The following is a 23,142-nucleotide window of genomic DNA, read 5'->3' as shown; positions in this document are numbered from 1 at the left end:
GTTGTTCATTATCCAACTCACCACAAGCAGGGAATTTGTTGCCAAGCACATTCATTATTTAGCTTACTTTAAAAAAATGCACAGCGAGATATGTACTCGTAATAATGGCAACCAAAATAAATTGTGGGAGAAAAGATAACTGGATTTAGTTCTCCCATCCGAACAACGTGCTGCGAAATGTACTGCCCTCAGCTTCCACTCTACAGGAGGGTAGTATTCAGTTGAGTTAAATCCAGACAAGCATCGAACCAAGGTTAGATTACGAGAAGTAAAAAATGGTGTTCCTTACTGATGAGCAACTACGATTCGACCAGGTAGTTATAAAACTTACCATAGTAATTGTCTTGGCAAAGGCACTGGAACTCAAACTCTCCAAGAGCAAGGCAAGAGCCACCATTGAAGCAGGGTGAGCAATCACATGGAGAAACCTCAGCACACTGTACCACATCACTGCTTGCAATGTAGCTATACATCACGTCCAGCATTTTGCCATTCACCAAAACCTGACATCACATTGAAAAGGGGAATGAAGACGAATATTCACAATCAAAGGAAGAAAGGATATGTGGCATGTCTCAACCCTGTCCTCATTTTTTGCTCTTGTGCACCACCTACCTCACCAATACAACCGTCCAGGCTGTAAGAGGAGTTGACAGCAGGAGAGGTAGACTGTGGAGAAGCGACTCCACCTAGGAAGAGCGATCCTTGAAGGTTGAGCCCCAAAGCTTGGCCTGGAGACTGGCCTCTCGTGGTGGGGCCATCATCAATGCGTAGTGCTCCATTGCGCCCAGCTCGAGAAGCATGTACACGATGCCACACACCAGGACGCACAATATCCACACTACGCAAAACTGCAAGTCCTGAGTCACACCGCATGCAATCATTTCAATATGGATTGTTAGTCTGTAACAATTCTTCACGACAATTTCCTGATATGTTCACCAGACTCCTGTAATTGTGCACACAAAATGAAGCACGGGAGTTATATATTACATTGCAACAAAATTTTATAAAATTTTTATAAAAATAAAAAATTTCTCCAAACTGGAGAAAAAGGATTTTGACCGGCTTTAACATTTATATGGAGAGCAAATTGAAATTTGAATCAAAACATCAACATGATATCACATGTGTGTTCAACAGCCGTTCATGGACAAGGCAATGCTTCATACCTCCAAAGAAACTATTGGGAAATTAAATTGTACCTCATGCATTCTAGTCGTTTTTCATCTCTCCGTCTCTATATCTCGCTCTCTCCCCATTCTTCGGTCTCTGTCTCACCCTGCCCGTTTCTCTCCCCCCTCCCCCCTCTCTGTTTCAGACTCTCCTCGTCCATCTCCATCTTTCCCCACCCATCTCAGTCTCATTCTCTCCCGTTCCATCTCACTCTCATTCTCCTTCCATCTCAGTCTCCATCTGTCTCTACCTCTCTCTCAGCTCATTTTGCCCCCAATTTTAAATATATAAAGCAGGATAATATATCCAATGTAGTTTACATGACAAGTTGTAAAGAAAATACTGATCATGCAAGAGAAATACAAAGGTTCACACCTGATCCCAGGTCATAGCGGAATTCCACAAAGCCATCTGCTAGAACAAGAGCCACAAAATCATCCTTGTTGCGACGCCGAGCTCCGGAATACAACAGCAAGCCGTGCTGTGTGCTTTTGGCTTGAAACTCAAGTTCCAGCTCAAGTTCCTTCTGGATGTGGTGGATCGGTGGAAGCTCCAGCCAAGACTTGCTGCCGAATGATGGTCGAGTCACGAGTTCTCCTGAAGTCCAGGAAAGGGATTAAAATTTAAATGTAATCAAATCTCAGGATGGAAAGATGTAAATAAAATAATGGAATAACTTTTGCTGTTAGAAAGAGTCATGGATCATGACATAATGTGTCATGGATCGAGAAGACCACAGGATTAGGTTAGTAATAAAGGCAGACAGAGAACCATAAACACGATTGAGAGGAAACATAAGATCAGCAGACCATGAGAAGAAAGCATTGGCCAGGAATTGAATGACACAAAAAAAGGGCACACAGGTTCTGAAAGACAAGCACACACCATGATCACAAGTGTGGCCAAATTTTCCCAGGTGACAACGACAACTAAAATGATCTCCTTGGCTGTAGCAAGTCGCATGCTCCGAGCAGGCACCTTGGTAGAAAGGAAGAGTTGATGCATGAAGCGACAGCAGCAAATATACAGTGATATCAATTTGCATTTGTGGATGTTTGTATAAGCATGTAGTTGTCAGGTTATATAAATTCAGCTACAAAGTGAGGTCAGCTACCAGGGTGGCAGGCACTCTGCTCTGACAGTTCACAGTTGGTGCCGGCAAAGCCTGGGAGGCAATCGCACACATAGTCCGTTGTTTGAACTTCACGACATCGCCCACCATTCTGCAATGAAGAAGCCATGTTAATGTTAAATTGCACCATAAGTGAACATAATGTGTCATGGATCGATGTTTGGGTTGATCGATGACAAGGATTGCAAACAAACTGATGTTTATTAAGGCCGTCCTGTAACACACAGGGCTCAGCTCCTCGTTTACCCAACCAGAAGTGACAACACCACTTCCATGTTTAACACATAAATGTTAGCTGCATTGCATCTGAAGCGTACATCTATAATAATAAATGTCAGTGTGTGTCCGTCTGTCAGTCCGTCCATCAGTCCTTCCATCTCCTCCATAACTCAAAAACCATGAAACCTAGTTGTCTCAAACTTTGCATGCATACCAAGGTGATGCAGAAATTAAAACTGGGTGTTTGGATTAATTTAAACACCCCTTTTTGAAGATAATTTAGGGGGTGCTCATCACGAAACCCAAAATAAGAATTACCAAGATGGTGACACGCCATCTTGGTCGGACCTCTGTAAGCTCGCTAGAGTCTGAAGGTGCCATTGTTGTTTGGCCTGCTCAACAACACCTTGACTTGGAACAGGCTGCAATGGTTTCTAAATGAGAAAGTTTTTTTTTTCACTTTCCTTACTTATATCATCGATTGCCTGATAATCATACCTACGAATCACTGGATACATTGCAATGCTTATAAAAGCCCGGAGACACCAGCATTTGTGGCTTTATTTATTTTCCGCACATTACATAACCTCTCGAATCTCTTAATCGCAGCTGAATTTCAATATTTAAACTTCTTAATTGACTTCAGCAGTATTTCTGAATTCAGACCTCGCTTGACATTCTGGGCGTCAACCGATGCATAGTGTTTATATAACTGATCGGCGATCGCCAATCACTTGCCAAACCAGCTGTTCCTGATCAACCATTTTGTTAGAGTGCTTCTTGAGTGCTTAAGGCACTTGGTGAGGATTCTACAATCGTTGTTCTGTCACTGAATATATTGATCGACTTGAACAAAGTTCAGGGACCACCTGCCTGCATTTGGCCATGTGGTGCCCTGTGTGATGAGTCAGTCAGTGGTTTGCTCGCTGAAAATGTGTAATTTTATTTTACACCACATTTCCCCCTTTTTTATGTTCTCCTCTCATTATACCACCCGTCACTTTGGCATAGATAGATGTATCTAAAAAAATTCCTTACTCTCATGCTGCCATCTCTTCCCCTCCCTTCACGCTCACCTCCTCCCAAACCCCCTCCACTCTCCACCCTCAATGGACATCTCTGGGTGGTATCCGCGTGCTGTATTAACATGCTGTTTTAACGTATCCCATTTTGTTTTTTTCCTGTACCCCCACCCACTTCTCCACAAGTCCCACTACCAAACACAAGTCAAGCACCCTTCCCCTCATGCTTACCCCCTCCCCACTTCCCCCTTCTCCCCTCCTCCCCCTCCTTGCTCCCACCCCCCTTCCGAAGTGTATAGTGACGTTTGGTGAGGTGTCTCTCTCCTCCCTTCCGAACTCACCCCTTCCCCCACCCATGCTGCACCCCCCTCCTCACCCCCTTCCCTCCTCTCTTCCTCCCTCCCCTTCCTCCTCCCTCCCCTTCCTCCTCCCTCTCTCCTCCCTGCTACCTCTCCTCTCTCTCCCCTCTCCTCTCTCTCCCCTCCCTCCTCTCTCCTCTCTCTCCCCTCCCTCCCTCCTCTCTTTCCCCTCCCTCCTCTCTTTCCCTTCCCTCCCACCTCTCTCTCACCTCTCTCCCCTCTCTCACCTCTCTCTCCAACCTCTCTCTCTCCCTCTCCTCTCTCTCTCCCTTTCTCTCTCACCACTCTCCTTCCCATCCCTCTCCCCTCCCTCCTTCCTCTCTCCCCCCACCCTCCATCCCTCCTCTCTCTCTCCCTCCTGTCTTTCCCTCCCCCTCTCTCCAACCTCTCTCTCTCTCTCTCTCTCTCTCTCTCTCTCTCTCTCTCTCTCTCTCTCTCTCTCTCTCTCTCTCTCTCTCTCTCTCTCTCTCTCTCTCTCTCTCTCTCTCTCTACCCCCCCCCCCAATGTTCCCGTCAGTGAAGCGACGGGTTGTGTCTGCTCGTATGACATAATGGAGCAAGTGTACAGTGTGTATGTACCATCTACTCCTCCGAGAGGATTTGACCGAGGAAGTTGAAACTTTCAGCGATTAATGAGGACGGCCTCCAGCTGTACATGTACAAGTTTCATTTGATTCCATCAAGTTTTGAAGAAAAAAAAATTCACCCATCTTGACTTATTTGTTTGGGGTAGGAGGGATGGTGCAATTTAATTACCTGAGCTGTATAACCACAATGTATTATGTATGCACACAAGCAGTATGCATGTTTTCACTTCAGATTTGTAATGTGGGTTAATTTTATTTTCGAGAGCGATCGAGGCAGCAGTCTGTTGTCTGTGCATCACACAATTAAGGGGATGTGTCAGAAGACTGTTGCACACTTTGAACAAGATCGCCCGTAGGGTGGGTACTCTGCGAGTTATGCACAATGCCCGACTACATGTTGGTGCCTGAAATTTTGATGAATCATCACATAGTTCCAATTACAATGCTGTATCAGAGGGTGGATAATTATTTAATCACCAATGGAAAGCAGCTCCACTTATTCAGAGGCAAAAGTACAGAAAGTTAAGTTTTCTTCAGATATATATATATATATATATATATATATATATATATATATATATATATATATATATATATATATATATATATATATATATATTACTCGCAAATATCACCTGTCGCTTCACTGATGGGAAAACTGAAGGAGGTGGGAGAAAAAGAGGAGGGAAGAGAGGCAGAGGGGTTGGGGAGAGAGAGAGAGAGAGAGAGAGAGAGAGAGAGAGAGAGAGAGAGAGAGAGAGAGAGAGAGAGAGAGAGAGAGAGAGAGAGAGAGAGAGAGACAGATAGAGAGAGATAGACAGATAGAGAGAGACAGAGAGATAGAGAGACAGAGACAGAGACAGAGACAGAGACAGAGACAGAGACAGAGACAGAGACAGAGAGAGAGAGAGAGAGAGAGAGAGAGAGAGAGAGAGAGAGAGAGAGAGAGAGAGAGAGAGAGAGGAGAGTGAGAAGGTGGAAGGGAAAAGAGAGGAGGGAGGGGATAGCAAGGAGGGGTGTTGGGAGCGAGGAGGGAGGGAGAATGAGGAGGGGTGGTGGGAAAGAAGACAGCGTGAGGTGAAAAGAAGAGAAGGCAGACATGCTGTGGAGCATTAAATACTATTCATACTGTCTCATAAACACTGGGTCAATACCCCATCAGCACTCACTCTGTAGTGGCTGGATAAGACAACCAGGGAACCACTGGTAGGCATGGATGACCCACAAAATATATAATGAGGAAGAAAGTAAATACCTATGGATTTGTTTTTTTTCATGCCATGAACAATCTTTGGTACATAATGGGTGATGAAGGTTGGAGTCGACTTTCATCGGAATAGTGTGCCTTTTCTGAGAACAAAGGAAATATCTCTTTGGGGGGGGGGGAAACCCCCCCATAAACCCCCTCCGCAGATCCCCTCAGACCCCGATATATTATTTAATGCCATGAATAAACTTTGGTACATCACGTGTGATGAAGGTTGTGGTGAAGTTCCATAAGAATTGCATGTGTAGTTTCTGAGAAGAAAGGAAATACCTATTTTGGGGGGCAACTCCCGTAGACCTCCTTCGGGCCCGAAATATTTTATCATGCCATGAACAAACTTTGGTACATACACGGTGATGAACACTGGTAAAGTTTCATCAAAATCGTATGTGTAGTTTCAGAGAAGAAGTTAAAAGTATTTGTGGATGGATGGACAGACGGACAGACGACGTGCCATCCCATAAGCTCCACGGAATGACATTCCATGTGAGCTAAAAATTATTCTCCATAGAATAACAGTGAAGATGGAAACAAAATAATGTCTGAAATCCATTTTCTACCAGTCATGCTATAAATATCCCATGGAGACAATCACCGCCCGGACACGTCCGGAGACAAACACCATCCATCCAGTGGGACCATACTCTGTGCAGAGTGTTGGTGCTGCCTACGCAGTCTCCTTTGGTATTGGACACAATCCTGGACGGGTCGCCACTCCGATGCAGGATACCAGCATGTTGGCACTCATTTTGCCGACCTCGGAAGGATGACAGGCTAAGTCAACATCACCTGGTATTAATTCAACAGCTCAGTGGGATTTGAACTCAAGATCCTAGGATAAAGCCCACCACTCCAGCTATTAAGCCAACACCAGGCATATGGAGACAAACACTGTCCGGAGACAAACACAGAGATGTCCGGAGACAATCACCGGACGGACACATCAAGAGACAAACAGACACGGCCTGGACAGGTCCGGAGACAAACACTGTATGGAGATAAACAAAATCCAGACACAAACACCGCTCAGACACATCGGAGAAAAATTCCACCAGGAGATAAATCACCTTTCACACATAACCACCGCCTGGAGACAAACATAGAGAGACAGAGACAGAGACAGAGATAGAGGGGGATTTGAGAGAGAGAGACATTAGCAGAGAGAAAATGCGATGCTTTATGAACACGAAAACACGCGCACACACACACACACACACACACACACACACACACACACACACACACACACACACACACACACACACACACACACACACACACACACACACACACACACACACACACACACACACACACACACACACACACACTAGTGCTTGGCTGATATCGGCAATTTTTCGGGAATCGACAGATTGGAGTCAATGTGATTACCAACTACTCAAAAACCATGAGTAGCTTTCACTGAAAAACAACGTTGCATTTATATAGACATTTCAGGGATATGTGCATACCGTAATCACAAATCAAGGGAGGTGCAAAGCGCCCCTCCCTTCATTTGGGATGGTTTCTCTGTGTGCAACTTCAACACAGGGACTGAAAATTCATTTTTTGGCTTCTACTGGATGAAATTGGCTGCAAATTTCACAAGTAAATCCTTTGTGCGTCGAGGTAATACGTTCATAATTTCAGCAACGTCCATTGTCGCATTCTTGAGTTTTTAACGAAAAACCTTAAAATTCACCTTGGTGTCTGTCTGTCCGTCCGTTTGTCTGGCCACCCAAATGTGTTGACACTGATATCTCAAAGGCTATACATTGAAACAAGCTTAAACTCTGTTTTTAATATACAATGTCAAAGCTCGTTAAGAGCTAACACACGGACTGTATAACAAGGGGAGCAGGAGACGAGAGGGATGGGAGAGGGAAGCAGAAAACAGTGGGGAATAGACACATGAAGAGATCTGTGGAAGGGAGAGGGATGGGGTGGGGTACATGGGGTAAACAAGATGGACATGACAGGGACTTTCGGGAAGGAAAGCAGGGAATATAAAGGAGGTGGGTTTGGGGTGGATTAGCGGGGGTAGAAAAGATCATGGTTTTGGATGGGGGAAGATAAGAGATGGTGGTGAACAGCTATTTTGAAGACCTGGAGGAAAGAGTGGGATTGAAGAGTGTGTGGGAGTTTGTACGAAAGGCGGGAAAAAAGTTTGTTCTGGAGTCAGTATGATTACCAACTACTCAAAAACGTTGAGTAGCTTTCACCGAAAACCAACGTTGCATTGATATAGACGTTTCAGGGATATGTGCATACCGTAATCACAAATCAAGGGAGGTGCAAAGCACCCTCCCTTCATTTGGGATGGTTTCGCTGTATGCAACTTTAAACACAGGGACTGAAAATTCATTTCTGGACTTCTATTTCAATTTCCACCCTACGAGTAGGCAGCAGGTGTTGTTTACACACATCACACAATGATGGTCACACAATGAGGTGTTGTCATCACACAATGATGGTCCTATCATAGCGCCAATGATCGGGTATTATTGGGGAGTTTTGCAGGAAATAATTTAAGAAAATAAAGAAATTTATTTGTTTCTAAGATGATTTGCACACATTGAGGGATCCATTGTATATTGTATACCAGCAAATACCACCCATCGCTTCACTGATGGGAACACTGTGGGGGTGGGGGGAGAGATAGATAGGGGTGGGGGAGGGTGAGGATTATAGAGGGAGAAAGAGAGAGGAGGGAGAGGAAAAGAGAGAGGAGGGAGAGGAAAAGAGAGAGGAGGGAGAGGAAAAGAGAGAGGAGGGAGGAGAGCAAGGAGGGGTGGTGGAGCGAGCAGGGGAGAGAGAGTGAGGAGAGGTGGGGGAAGGGAAGGCAGTGAGAGGTGAGATGAAGGGAAGGCAGATGTGCGGTGGAGCGTTAATTACGGTTCATACGGAATAACAGTGAAGATGGAAACAAAATAATATCTGAAATCCATTTTCTACTGGTGATACTATAAATACCACCCAGAGACATACACTGCCCAGATACGTCCGGAGACAAACACCGCATGGACACGTCTGGTGACAAACACCGCATGGACACGTCCGGAGACAAACACCGCCTGGACACGTCCAGAAATAAACACTGCCCGGACACGTCCGGAGACAAATACTGCCGAGACGCATCCAGCGACAAACACCGTCCGGACATGTTCAGAGACAAACACCGCTCAGACGCGTTCGGAGGCAAACACCGCTCGGACATGTCTGGAGCAAACTCCTGTCTGTCTGGGCATTAACACTGCCAAGACACGTCCGGAGACAAACTCCCATCTAGACTCATCCTGCAATAAATACCATCTGGACACGTCCAGAGATAAATAACATCCGGACATGTCTGGAGACACACCCCGCCCGGACATAACTACCGTCCAGACATGTAAGGAGATAACCACCATCCAGCCATAACCACCTTCCGAATACGTCCAGAGAGAGAGAGAGAGAGAAAGAGGGTGCTGCACTGTGTTGGGAAGGGGTAGAGCAAGGATGGCACAAAGACAGAACGGGGTAGGGGAGTTAGCAGAGATAATATGTTATGCTTGATGAAACACACAGACACACACACACACACACACACACACACACACACACACACACACACACACACACACACACACACACACACACACACACACACACACACACACGGCTGATATCAGCAATTTTTCGGGAATAGGCAGGTTGGAGTCAGTGTGATTACCAACTACAGTACTTACTGTGTACAACCCAAAAACCTTGAGTAGCTTTCACCGAAAAACAACATTACATTTATATAGACGTTTCAGGGAGATGTTCACAAACATTATTCTTTACAAACAGCTGTGTGTGATGGGTGGAAAAAACATTTGGCTCGGTGATTTATAAAACACGTTTATACGGCAAACAGGTCAGAAATCGGGCGTCATCAAATATATTTTGCTTTGAAACTCACAAAGGGAAACGTATAACATTTGTGAAGCAAATCTGATAACCAAATGCTTTAGAAACAGGTGCGAGGACAAAGGAAAACCTGAAAGAACCTCCATAATATACGGGATGAAACTTTGCCACCACGTCACCCGTAACAGGCATGGCATGTTCACACACCCACGAAGAGTCCCTACATATCCAAATCTATACCCATATGTACAACATCCGTGTGTGCTGTATACGTAGCTCAACCTTGTAGTAACTGTCAACTCGACATCCTGATCGGCACACCGACTGTACAGCTCGGTAAGTGGCTTCAGCACTCAAGCAAGCACTCCAACAGAACACCTGGCTTGGCAAGCGATTACCAATTGCTGTCAATAAAAGTATGCACCTGGAAATGACCAAGTAATGTCCAAATTGGACAAATGAAGACTTTTCTAGCATCAGAACTGCTTGTACAGTAAGTTCAATTCTGGAGCTTAAATTTTATAATTCTTCTTAGTTTAAGAGATTCTCGACGTTATCACATGCGCAGAAATGAAATAAAACCACGAATGCTGCCGTCTCCGGGCGTTTATAAGCACTGCAATATACCCAGCGATTCGTAGCTTTGATGAACAGGCATTCGGTAATATGAGTGAGGAAAGTGGAAAAAAAAAAAAACAAAAAAAAAACGTTTCCGTTAAAAGAAATCATTATGGCCTGTTCAAAGTTTAAGGCACGGTTCAGCAAGCCAAAAACACATGATGGCTTCTCATGGGGCAGATAACGGCAATTTTTGAGAGGAATCGTGCAAATGATGATACAAGCATCAAATTTGGCACATTTGTTCTCCAGGGGATTCTAATCAAATCTGCCTGATTGGCCATTTGAAAATCCAAATTTTGAAGAATAAAAAAAAAAAAAACTTCAAAAAAGTCAAGATCACGAATCAATGTTGGATGCTGGCTGAGATTGGTGAATGTTTCAGAAACATCATCATAGACGTTCCAAGTCTGCCATGCAGTTTTCTTCCCTTTACCGCAGAAGGCAGACACGACGTCACATCCAGTGAACGCATGGAAGTATGGGATCCCTCAAGCTTTCTCAGGCCCGATTGCAGAAACTACCTCATGGATTGGAATCCATCGCACCTTGGCTCCTTGGCCAAAGGCAATCCACATGTTCTCAAGACCTAGTTCCTGTAAGGATGGCAGTACAGATATTGCTATGACTAGTACGTCCGTGTCATTAGCCTTAATGATAATGGTCTTGCTACCATCCGTCGTTGCATCCCTGGCATGTACAAATATTCGAGTGTCAGCTTCTTCATGACAACATGGAGACACAGCATCCAGTGACTTCCTTGTGTTGCTCATGGCATCTTCTCCTTTTGTGACAATGACTGTGCTTGTCGTCTGTGCTTCACACATCTTTTCCGCAAGGAAGTGAAACAGCTCAGTCTTGTTGCTGTCATCTCGAACAAAGCTTCTCCAGTTACTTGGGGTCTTACTGGTTCCTGTCACTCTTCTTCCGTTTCCTTGCCCCCTTTTCGACCTTGCCTCGGACTTCAGACTTGACTTCTTGTACACATCAAACACTACGTCCACCCTCTCGTACCTGGCACCATAGGATTCCACCTTTGGGATGATGTCTTCTTTAGCATAGTCATCAAATATCTTTGAAGTGCGTGGAGGTAGGGCATTGATAAGTGCCGAGCCATCAATGATGACTGCATCTCCCCCTTGGTTCTCTGTCTGGGATGTTCACTTGTGCATCAAGAATTTCAACCTGACCTGTGACTTCAAATTTTTTTGAAGTTTTATTTTTTTTTTTTCAAATTTTTCAAAATTTGGATTTTCAAATGGCCAATCGGGCAGATTTGATCAGAAAGCTCCGCAGAACAGAAATGCCAAATTTGATGCTTGTATTATCATTTGCACGATTTTTTTACTATCTACTACACTATTCAGACACCAGCGAGGTAACCCAGGAAACAAACACCTTAAGATCCCAGAGAGCAAGGTGGCCAAGGATTGCCTGATAAAGGATATAATTAAATAAGGTGCTTAATTATCTTCAAAGGGGGTGTTTTAATTACCCCAGGCACCCAATTTTCACTCTTGCACTTCCTTGCAGTTCCCTTAGCGTGCCTGCAAAGTTTCAGGCTGCTAGGTTTCATCGTTTTAGAGTTATGGAGGAGACACACAAACACATTGACATTTATTAATATAGATATAGATAAAACATGAAGTCTTCATGTTAATTTACTTCCACTTCCTGTTTTGATGGGCATTCATACTCAACGACCTAAGGGGATAGGGGAGAAGGAAGTCCAAAGGTGGTCAGCATCATCATCCCGTGTGAGGTGCTAGAGATGAAGGGATAAACTCAACTGAAAGGCATGAGGGTGTATTGTGCAGTTGTAGAAATATTCTCAGAATTAAAACATTCTCTGAATTGTCTGTGCACTTGTCCATGTATTTTTTTTGTATACATCGTCGAGGCTCATGAAAGAGTTAATACAAGTACACTTAACGAATCAGGACACAACAGGACAAAAGGAGAGAAGGGAGAAACACCAACAGCAGAGCTGAAGGAGAAGACAGAGGAAGGAGGACTAACAATGGCTGTGGAGAGGAATTGGGGGCAGGAGAGGATGCATGGGGAGAACAAGATGGATAAAGAAGGAAACTCTCAGGAGGGAAAACTGGAAATTTGGAAGAAAGTCAGTCTGAGATGGGTTAACGAGGGTAAGAAGGATCATGGTATATGATTGAGGAGGAGAGGAGATGGTGGTGAACAGCTGTCTTGAAGACATGGAGGGAAGAGTGAGATTGAAGAGGATGTGGAAGTTGGCTCTATGGGTGGGAAAAAAAGAGAAACGAATGAGTGGAGGTGAGCAGTGATCCTGGATTTAGGTAGTTTCACCAGAAGGGGGTTGATGGTGCACCATGTGTGCCCTGCAGAAACTGGAAAACAGCAGAAGGTGCAAGACCAGAAAGAAGGTGGTGGAAGACAGAGAGACCACCGACCTGTCTGCGATGGCCAAGTGATACACCCATAGACTCAGCTTAAAAGTGGGAGATTCCAATAATATTAAAGGCCTTGGTTTCCATGGCATCAAGCTGAGCAAGATGCGAGGAATGGGAGCCAGCGCAGACGGAGAGCAGTACTCTATCAAGCTGTGGACAAAGGTCATGTATGTGGATCGGAGTTCAGGTGTGCCAAGGAAAGACTTTATATGATGAAGGATGCCCAGTCGGCAGCTGGCTTTGGAGGAAAACTTTGAAATGTGGTTTGCCAAAAGAAAGATGATGGCTGATAGTGAGACCCAGGAGTTTGAATGACTGAACTTCCTCAAGAGCATTGCTAAAAAAGTAGATAGGAGGGTTTGCCAGACAGTCCTTTTCAGAGAGACAGTCAGAATTTGAGAGTTTTCAAGGTTGAAAGACATATTACAAGTTTTGGACCAGCTCTTGATTCTATAAAGGTCTGCAGAGAGGGAAGAGGCTGCTGCCCACATCATCTGAGAGATGGTATGCCAGAGGTGGAGCCATCAATAAAGGTAAGCAGAATTTTTCACAGGATCAGAAAGATTGTTGGTGAAGATCAGGAACTGGACTGTGTCCAAGACACTGCCTTGGAGCACTTCAGCCTCGACACGGAGGAGGAGGAGATCCCAATAAGAGTCATGTGCTGACTATGGGAGTGGAGGAAGTCAATGATCCACTAGAGGAGGTGGCCTTGGATGCCATGAGAATAGAGTTTGGAGATATCAACGTGGGATCCCTGACTGTATCAAATGCTCGAGATATGTCCAGACAGACAGACATGATCTCGTGTCTGATATTGAGGGCATCCATCCATTGTTGGGAAAGTAGAAGTAGCATGTCCAGGGTGGAGAGGCCTGGTCTGAATCCGAACTGTTAGTATGAGATCAGGTTGCTTGAGAAAGGGAAGCGTTTGAAATCAACTGCAATGATGGATGCCATGACTCGCATTATAATTGGAATTAAGCTAAAAGGCCTGTCCTTAAGAACATCTGTTTTGGCACCATGCTTGTGTGTTGCATTGATGTCAGCTGACTTCTAAGTATACAGAAGTCAGCATGACAGAGGAAATGATAGGGTGAACAGAGCAGAAAGAGAAGGAGAAAGGGCAGCATTTTAGGACACGTGCACTGATGCCATCGGACGTATTGCAGAATCAGAGAAGAGGATTGCAAGAAATGTATCCACCATCTCAGTTTCTAGGAAGGTACAGTGTTCAGGAGCATTTGAGTATGACAGGGTCTGTTAGATACAGGGAGTGAGAGATTGGGTACGTGAGATGTGGAAGCAAACACAGAACTTCGGCATTCGACCTTCTCACAAGCAGTCAGCTGTGGTGCCATTTGAAGTGAGGTAAAGGATAGAGGGGAAGCAAACTCCAGAGAAAGACCTGATGATACACCAGAGGTGCTTGCAGAATGGAAAGTACAGCCAAAGATACCCCTGGGTGTTTGGAGGAGTGAAAGCAGTTCAAGGAAAGTGAGAAATAGAGTTCGTGTTGCAAACTAACTGCAATGTCACCACTGGAACGGTGTCCAGGCCAGAAGAACCATAGGAGACAATAGCCGGGGAGAGGATGTCGGGGAATCAGGAGACAGGGACATCTTGTGGGAGGAATGATTCTGTTAAGGAGATAATTTCAGGTTTAGCAGTGGCCACCTGGATTGAAAGAACTGTCAGATTGGAGCAGAGGCATCAGATGTTGAAAGCCCATACAGTTAGGGACATGGGTGGAGGTGCTGTTGGAAGGGAGTGGGAATGTGGGGATGGAATGGGGAAGTGTGGAGATGGGACAGCAACTTGACGTGGGGTGGGGCATGGAGGAAGTGGAGAGGGGGTGGGGTGTGGGGTAACAATGAGGAGTGGAGGGTTGGGAAAGCAGAAAGAGGGATGGGGCATGGAGGAGGCAGAGAAGGGGTAGAATATGAGGGGGTGGAGCGACACGGAGCAGGGAAAGCAGCAAGGGAACTTGCAGGAAGTGTGGGGAGATGCGTAGCGAGTGTGGGGGTTCTGGACATGAAGATGACATGGAGGAAGGTAGCTTCATGAAGAGATTTACCAAACAGGTTTTATTGAGAATCCCAAGGGCAGATAGATGAAGACTGACATCATGATTGGGATGGTGCTAAGTATGATTAAGCTCATGAAGAAAGACAGTGCTGTATGAAGATAATGGGGGATGTGGCGTTGGTTTGCAAGTGATTCAGGAATGAAATAGAGAGGAATGAAAAAAGAAGACTGTATAGGAGAAGGATAATATCAATGCAATTGGCTATGGTCTCACCTGACAAGGTTGATCACCACATGAAGGGCAGTTTTCCACTCCAACCATGCTTAAAGCAGTGCTAGTTATGTCAACCTCCTGTCCCTGCAATTCCAGGTTTGGTATACATCCTGGAATTTGGAAAGAAAGGCACATAGATTTAACAAGGCAAAACAAAATGGCCATCTCAATGCCTCATTGGAACGATTTCCTTCTCCCTGCTGCAGTACCCTCATTAGAGCATGAGGGAATGGATACAATTTGGAGAGGTTGGTGTCTTTTTCATTGGGACATCAAACCATGCATCGACAATTTTATCACCTTGAAATCCTGTGTGCAGGCCTGTAAGTTGAGACACTCGGGAATATTCTGGAACACCACCTACATAAAACTCTTCACTCATGTCCATGCCTTGGAACTTCCCCTAAGAAGCAAACATGTCAAAAGTGAATATGAAGCTGAATTATGCTTCTCAATTTACATACTATTACATGCTCAACAGTTGGGGTCTTCACAGCAACTCACCTGTGATGAACCAGTTACTGGTGTCTCTCCATTGACTTGCAGGCTACCCTGCGTGAGATTTCTCCAGATAGTTACCGTATGGTACTGCCCCAGTGAAATTGGGGTAGGGTGGCGCAACACACCCATGCCTGACCCAGCATCAAATCTGTCAGTACACAAAAGTGTATAAAAGCACACTCGTAAAATAAACAAATAACTGGCATGCACACATGGACGCACACGCACACATGGACGCACACATGGATACTTTGAGACTGGGTAGGTCTCCGTTCCATCTCCCGAAACCCACCCACACATGGAGATAGCAGCCAGCAACAACAATGTGTAAATGCACACACACATACACACGTGTACACACTCCTATATGTGCGTGCACATATAGCCACTCATATATATATATATACACACACACACACACACACACACACACACACACACACACACACACACACACACACACACACACACACACACACACACACACACACGGAGGTGGATACTTTGAGACCTGGGAGGGCTCCAATCCACCTTCTGAACCACACACAAACACACACACCCCAACATGTTGTCACTTAAATCATCGGCCAAGAAGAGGTGTGAGAGGGGATTCCCCCAAGGAAAGAAAAACAAAAGGTTTGAAGCCTATATTATTATTTTCATTTCATCACAATCCTTCTTTAGGAAGCCTGGTGTTGGCTTAGTAGTTAGGGCGGTGGCTTGGGACCCTCGGGGTCCTGAGTTCGAGCCCCGCTGGCCACAGAATTAACATCAGGGGGTTGACTCAGCCTGTCATCCTTCTGAAGGTAGGCGAAGGTAGGCGACTAGTATACTGGTAAATATCCCTGCAGGGTCAAAGGTGACTAAAGGGTTGGCATCAGGAAGGGCATCCGGCCATAAAAAAACATTGCCATAAGAAAGAGTACCATGATTGGAGCTCGCAAAAAGCTGACCCCTGCTCAGGGATAAAGGCTTTAAAATGGTGTGATCACAATCCTTCTGTTAGCCATCATAATAAACAAATACAAAAGTTAAAATGAAAAGAAAGACTGAATGTAGACCCAAACAGATGTGTGTGCCTCTTTCTACTTTTCCAGCTTGATAGCGGTTCAACACACATTGTTCACAACATACACACCTGAACTCAGGTCGCCCTCCCACAAGGCCAAGGGAAGTGAAATCCACTCCTTCTCCTTCCCGAACGCCACTGTAGAGCACCAACCCTGATGTGAGATGAGCAAAGTGCCGAAACATCAAAAAGTCTTTTTTCCGATAATATCTGTCCATGCGCATTATCAATTCATTGTTTGATACTCCAGATCCATCTCATGTAAAAGGCAGAGATTACAGGATGAGAGTGAAATATTTCATTTTTTTTTAGGTTCAGCATTACCAATAAGAAATATAATTATTTAATACATTTTGTCTTGGACATATTAAAAAAGTTAGTCATATGTGTAAAATTTATTTATTTTCCACATGTATGTATGCACCATCATGGAATTTAAATTCAATATCACAAATAACTCAATGATCTTTGGCATGTATGGTGATGCGTCAGTGCTTGCGCCGTCCTTCAGATGGACATCAAGCTGGAGGACCGACTGCCACTGCCAGCGCTGGTTTTTTGTGGACGCTAAAGACCTTACGATATCTTTTATGAAGAGTAGGTGAGTTAACGCTTGAACCCTGAACAAATTACAAATTCCCCTCCATATGAGTTTCAGTTGAACATGAGGAATGGCCAGCTTTCAGTGAAAAACTAAAACATCCTCTGGCCGACCCAAGGAGGAGGCAATAAGTGAGCCCGTTAAAGTAGTCGTAGTAGTAGTAGTAGTAGTAGTAGTAGTAGTAGTAGTAGTAGTAGTAGTAGTAGTAGTAGTAGTAGTAGTAGTAGTAGAAGCAGCAGCAGCAGCAGCAGCAGCCCAGGCAAAAATAGTCGTAATTCACTTTCTTGTAGTAATTGTCCACAGACTATTGTAGTTGGACCTGTTACCAACTGTAGTATATTAGAGTACTACCCTCATAAACTATAGTTACCTCGGCCAACGAAGGTGAAGGAGGTCATGTTTTCACCCCTTTCTGTCTGTTTGTGTACAGGATATCTCAAAAAGTTGTGGACGGATATTGATGAAATTTTGTGGACAGGTTGGGTGTGTCGCAAAAACGAATTGATTCGATTTTGGTGAAGATCCGAATCCGGATCTGGATACGATAATTAATTAATTTTCTAAAGTGTTTCTTCACCATTGAGAGATCGGGCCAAAACGATATAGTACTGTATAGCATGATGTTTCAAAAATTCATTGGACCTGATATGTTCTCGTGGATCAGGCATTGTCATTGTGTGGTGGAGGTATGTGCTCTACCAAGTTCCCTTCTTGTTGAAACTGTAGCCTGTTTGCCTGGGATTGGACATTTCACACAAACAATATAAGGAAACACTTGTTTCTCAGATGCTCATACAAGGAAAAACCCTAAACATGATTTGTGCAAGTTGCGCCCACAGGTCTTTCTTTTAGATTGCGAACAGAACATCCACTGTGATGATCTACTGAGCTTTCGCTGCCATGACTTTAAAAATGCGATTTAATGTTGTCATGTATCAGACCAGTGTACCAGATGACAAATTAGAGTGGAAAGGTAGAAGTGAAATCTCACCATGAAACAGCAGTAGAGCTGGTGAAGGAAAACAAAGAAGACACAAGGAAAGAAAAAGGATTGAATGTTAGTAAGATAGCTGAAGTATAGGTAGAATGAAAGCACAGATAAATCAAGTAAAGGAAATCAAAGATGTAAAGATAGGAAAACGTAAATGCTTGTAACGCACTGTATTTCAGTTAAGGACATTTGACGGTTCTACCTTTTGATAAGGTTCGAATCCCGATCCCAGGCTAGCATGTGCTTACTAAAATTCAATCACGAAGCATAGACCAGCAAAAAGTGTCTGCACCCCTTTTGCACCACTAGTGATGTTTTCTCAATTCAGCACAGAGTTTGAATCAATAGTGAGATCCCCCCCTCTCTTACGCCGCTCCACATTGGATTCGATCGTGCATGGCACGTGATTCTCGACACTGAAACTTTCCATCAATACGCGTCACTTCAACCAAATATGGAAGAGGTTTCTGAGAAGTCGATTTTCCCTTTGGTCGGACGTTGGTCAGAAAGGCTTGGGAGAGTTTGTGATAATATAAGATTGCTATTCTTATAAAGGTTCTGATGAAGTTATAGGATGACATGCAAAATAATCTGGGAATACAGCATACTGTTATGTCCCTGTTAAGACGAAGACGAGGTTCTAACAAACCTGATTAGCTGAAAAGCAATTTTACTCACCAATCCTGTGAAGTCGATTTTGGTAAAATTAACATCATTCGGTAGTTCACATCTGGATGAATTGACTTGTTTAGAATTTCCTGCTGGACTGTGTTCCACTGCAGTACTCTCTCTATCCAATGGCCTGTATCCATATGTCTGCGCTCCCCTATCCTCACTCTATCCCCTACACTCCCCACTAAAAGGTTTTCACCTTGCATCTGCACTCAACAAAGCATTCGGCCTTGCTTTGAACATCGTTCATCCATCACTATAATTCTTTCCTCGTAAGATGCTCATTTCATCGGCTCAATGTTCTCGGTTTCATGGCTGTATTTGCGGATACAGTACTTGTTCACTGCAAGTTTGTAAATTTGTCCTTCAAATGTGGGTTGTTACCTCCACCACCGAAGGTGGAAGGAGATTATGTTTTCATCCCTGTTTGTTTGTTTCTTGCAAAATCGAAGATTTTTCAAGTACGTCTATCAGTCGATTTTGTTATTCTGTCTGTTTATCTGTCAGTTGTCTACAGGTCACAATTTAAAACCGATCTTCACGAAACTTCAACAAGTTGTAGAGGTAGTCCCAACTGAGAAGCCTATTGTTTTTGAGGTCATCTTGAAGTCAAATTTCTAAAAGTCATTTCTCATCCAATTGAGTTGAAATTTGAGCAAGATTTGCATAGTGCATCACTGAATTGGGAAACCAACTATTTTTGAGATCAAAAGATCAAAGGTCAACTCAAGGTCAAACTTCTAAAATCATCAATTTTCAACTGAAAAATCGTCAATTTTCATTCGATTAACCTGAAAATTAGGCACCGATTGCATAGTGCATCACTGAATTTGGAAACCAACTATTTTTGAGGTCAGAACGTCAAAGGTCAAACTTCTAAAATCATCAATTACATTTCAATCAATTCATCAATCGGAAAAATAATCAAGTTTCATCCGATTGACCTGAGATTTGATGAAGATTGTCAATTTTAACCTGAATGAAATGGACAATTTGATGTATCCATGGCAATCTTTGGAGAAGGGGGTGGATTTTGCAAGTATCGTGTTCAGCACGACATTTTTTCTTGTTTGTTTGCATGCAGGATATCTCAAAAAGTTGTGGATCGATTTGGATGAAATTTCATGGGCAGGTTCGGTGTGTGACAAGGACGAACTGATTACATTTCGATGAAGATCTGGATCTGGGTCCGACTACTATAATTTTTTTATGTGATTCTTCACCATTGAAAGATCGGGCCAAAAACAATGTAGAGCACTATCTCTCAAAAAGTTGAGGACGGATTCGGATGAAACTTGGTGGACAGGTTGGGTTTGTGACAAGGACAAATTGGTTCAATTTTGGTGCAGATTCAAATCCAGATCTGGATATGAGAGTTTTTAATTTTTAAAGTGTTTCTTCCCCATTGAGAGATGGGGCCAAAAATGATACAGAGCATGATATTTCAAAAATTTATTGGGCCAAATATGTTCTACTGGATCAGGCATTGCGTGGCAGAGGTATGCGCTCTGTTCATTAAAAGCGAGACAATATGGCCAGTAAGCATTGGTTATGGTATTTGTGAATAAGCATGAGTAAATGCCTATAAAGGAACAATTAAAATTGACAGTTACATGTTATAATTTGTTGTAGCACGCATCGGTGAATTGTTTTATAAACAGCTTGATGTAATGAACTAATTTTGACTGTGGATGGCAGTATTGTACTGTGAACTGCCTGGTGAGGTCCGTGAAAATGCTAGATTGTTCTCGGACGAAACTTCGAGTGCACATGGTGTTTCACAAAGAGTGATGCAACTTTCAATGTTTATTTACAAAGAAACAGAAACCTCAGGAACGTGAACCAAACATTTCTTGAAAACTTATGACATGGTATTTTCTTTCACTGATTGCTATTGCAGTAAGTCACTGCTAGAGTTAGTGAGAGCCCAAGGTCTGAAACTGAGATTTATGCAAAATCCTTGTCATTGACGTTCTTGGTGTGTGCCCCTCTGCAGTTCAGACAGGCATTGATCCTGACTCCAAAGTTCAGTCCAACTTTCCAGTAGGTCTCATGTAGCACTACCTGGAGGTAGTCTGATGCCTCCTACTTCAGATCATCCAGTGTGGCAGGGTGGTTGGTGTCGACAAAGTTCAAGTTGATCCATTTTGGGTACCACTCCATCCTGTCACTGAATCAATTGCACTTATCAAGTCTCCTTCTCATGTTATCTTGACTCAGTTTATGCCTAATAGAAACAATGTATGGGAAAAGCTTCCGTTCCTCCATGAGGATATGCCAGACTGTTGTTGGTTTGATGCCTACCTCCTGGGAGTGCTGGAGGTGGGACTTCTTGGGACTGTCCACTGCAGAATCCCGCACGGCATCGATGTTGGATTCAAATAAATTAGCTTAGCTCTTGGTGACTGAAGCTGGTCTGCCACTGTTGCACTTTCTCTGGTTGTGCACTATACCCATGTGCTCAAGATGTTTCACAATACGTTGAATGGCACAATTTGTGGGTCCATCACATGTTCTGAGGTCGTATTCCTGGCAGAACCTCCGGCGAGTGTCGACACATGATTTAGTCTCATACCACAGAGCCACCACTTTTGTCTTCTGCTTCACTTCTGCATGAGTGAACGAGGTGTTAATGTCCAGAGTGGTTGTAAACGCGTGGAGCCGATTATAATCAGGTTGAGTAAAACTTATTAAGGTTGTGCATCGGGAAAGAATTCCTTTGAGCTCTTTAATCATCCTAAATGGGCCAGCATGAGAGAGAGAGAGAGAGAGAGAGAGAGAGAGAGAGAGAGAGAGAGAGAGAGAGAGAGAGGTTGGAGAGAGAGAGGTTGGAGAGAGAGAGAGAGAGAGGTTGGAGAGAGAGAGAGAGAGAGAGAGAGAGAGAGAGAGAGAGAGAGAGAGAGAGAGAGAGAGAGAGAGAGGTTGGAGAGAGAGAGAGAGAGAGAGAGAGAGAGAGAGAGAGAGAGAGAGAGAGAGAGAGAGAGAGAGAGGTTGGAGAGAGAGAGGTTGGAGAGAGAGAGAGAGGTTGGAGAGAGAGAGAGAGAGAGAGAGAGAGAGAGAGAGGTTGGAGAGAGAGAGAGAGAGAGAGAGAGAGAGAGAGAGAGAGAGAGAGAGAGAGAGAGAGAGAGAGAGAGAGAGAGAGAGAGAGAGAGAGAGATATATATATATATATATATATATATATGACAGGACTCGATCATTGGACAGCCCCAAAAGACGAGGTGGACTCGATCGTTTGACAGCCCCTGAGGACGAGGTGAATACACGTGAGTTGAGCCAGCAGGACAGGGACACTGGGGGGGAAACAACTCAACGAAGGAATCAGTATTGGGCAATGTATGTAATGGTGAACTTCCTCATTTGACTTTGTATCTATTTATTTGAAATACAAGTTTCAAAACATTACTCTGTTGATGCTGTAACTGCAGCATCACTCAGAAGTCACAGATCCCAACTGACAAAGATCCATTTGATTGGTAGCCGACGACCTGTATGATCGTTCATACTCATGAAGCGCAAATCCTGGGTTGTAGTCATTAGAGTACGAGCTGGGTTTTGCACCACAAACAATATATGTAGACGAAAGGGAAGGAAATCCCAAGATGTATACCAACACGCTCTCCCGAGTGCCCTTCTAGTTTCCTTCTGCATTTAATGCAGGTGTCTCTCTGCTGGTCTGGCCATGCCTGGTCCATGATCCCTTATGCCGTTTGTGTATACAATAGCACTACAAATTTCACATTCACTTTGTCATTCCATTACCCATTTGTTTGTGTTTTATATTTTATCAAAATAAACCTCAGTGGTTTTTAGGGAGTATTGAGTGACAATTTTAAAAGCCCAAAATGTCAGACCCATGCAAGTTCTTCAACGTTCAATGTTTTCATTTATTCTGTTTCCTCTACCTTTAGAAATTGTTCACCCTGCTTACATCCAACTACTTACCATCAGGGTTGTCTGGCCGGAAGGTGAGCCGCAGCCTGAAGGCTCGATATGCATCAGGAATAGATGGCAGGCTGACGTAAGAAATAGGTGTCTGTTTGAAATATGGAACAATAACATCTAAAAGGACACACACACACACACACACACACACACACACACACACACACACACACACACACACACACACACACACACACACACACACACACACACACTCCTGTAACAATGTTGGAGCAAACACATCTATTATTCCATAATCATGAATATTAATAATAATAACAATAACAATAAAAAAAATAACAAAATGATAATAAAAACAAAGTAGCCAGAGGCACTGCATGTTATAATTAAAGTTTAATAG

The 23,142-nt window shown here is 43.9% G+C and overlaps 2 protein-coding genes across 13 annotated transcripts in view; one reads left to right on the top strand and one right to left on the bottom strand.

Annotated features, from left to right (window-relative positions):
- The window catches only part of LDLRAD2 (low density lipoprotein receptor class A domain containing 2), an 814,009-nt gene that overhangs the window by 90,095 nt on the left and 700,772 nt on the right, over positions 1-23,142 (top strand). The gene's annotated exons all lie outside the window — the stretch shown is intronic.
- Positions 285-23,142, bottom strand: part of HSPG2 (heparan sulfate proteoglycan 2) — a 399,834-nt gene continuing 376,976 nt past the window's right edge. For 9 of the 11 annotated variants that reach the window (XM_085894498.1, XM_085894505.1, XM_085894506.1 and 6 more), the window contains 11 exons: positions 22,782-22,898; positions 18,165-18,182; positions 16,642-16,726; positions 15,507-15,651; positions 15,303-15,405; positions 15,003-15,112; positions 2,291-2,399; positions 2,062-2,154; positions 1,552-1,773; positions 616-860; positions 285-503 (listed from right to left, as the gene is read on the bottom strand). In XM_085894498.1, coding sequence (XP_085750624.1) covers positions 300-503; positions 616-860; positions 1,552-1,773; positions 2,062-2,154; positions 2,291-2,399; positions 15,003-15,112; positions 15,303-15,405; positions 15,507-15,651; positions 16,642-16,726; positions 18,165-18,182; positions 22,782-22,898 — 1,451 coding nt within the window. In that variant the 3' untranslated portion in view covers positions 285-299. The remainder of the gene's footprint in view (positions 504-615; positions 861-1,551; positions 1,774-2,061; positions 2,155-2,290; positions 2,400-15,002; positions 15,113-15,302; positions 15,406-15,506; positions 15,652-16,641; positions 16,727-18,164; positions 18,183-22,781; positions 22,899-23,142) is intronic. The other 2 variants (XM_085894501.1, XM_085894509.1) reach the window with 1 other exon arrangement.

This window comes from Eptatretus burgeri, chromosome 9, assembly GCF_056783735.1.
Source record: "Eptatretus burgeri isolate ZD-2024b chromosome 9, Ebu_testis_v1, whole genome shotgun sequence".
Classification (NCBI taxonomy): domain Eukaryota; kingdom Metazoa; phylum Chordata; class Myxini; order Myxiniformes; family Myxinidae; genus Eptatretus; species Eptatretus burgeri.
This window is presented reverse-complemented; position numbering and strand designations above follow the sequence as displayed.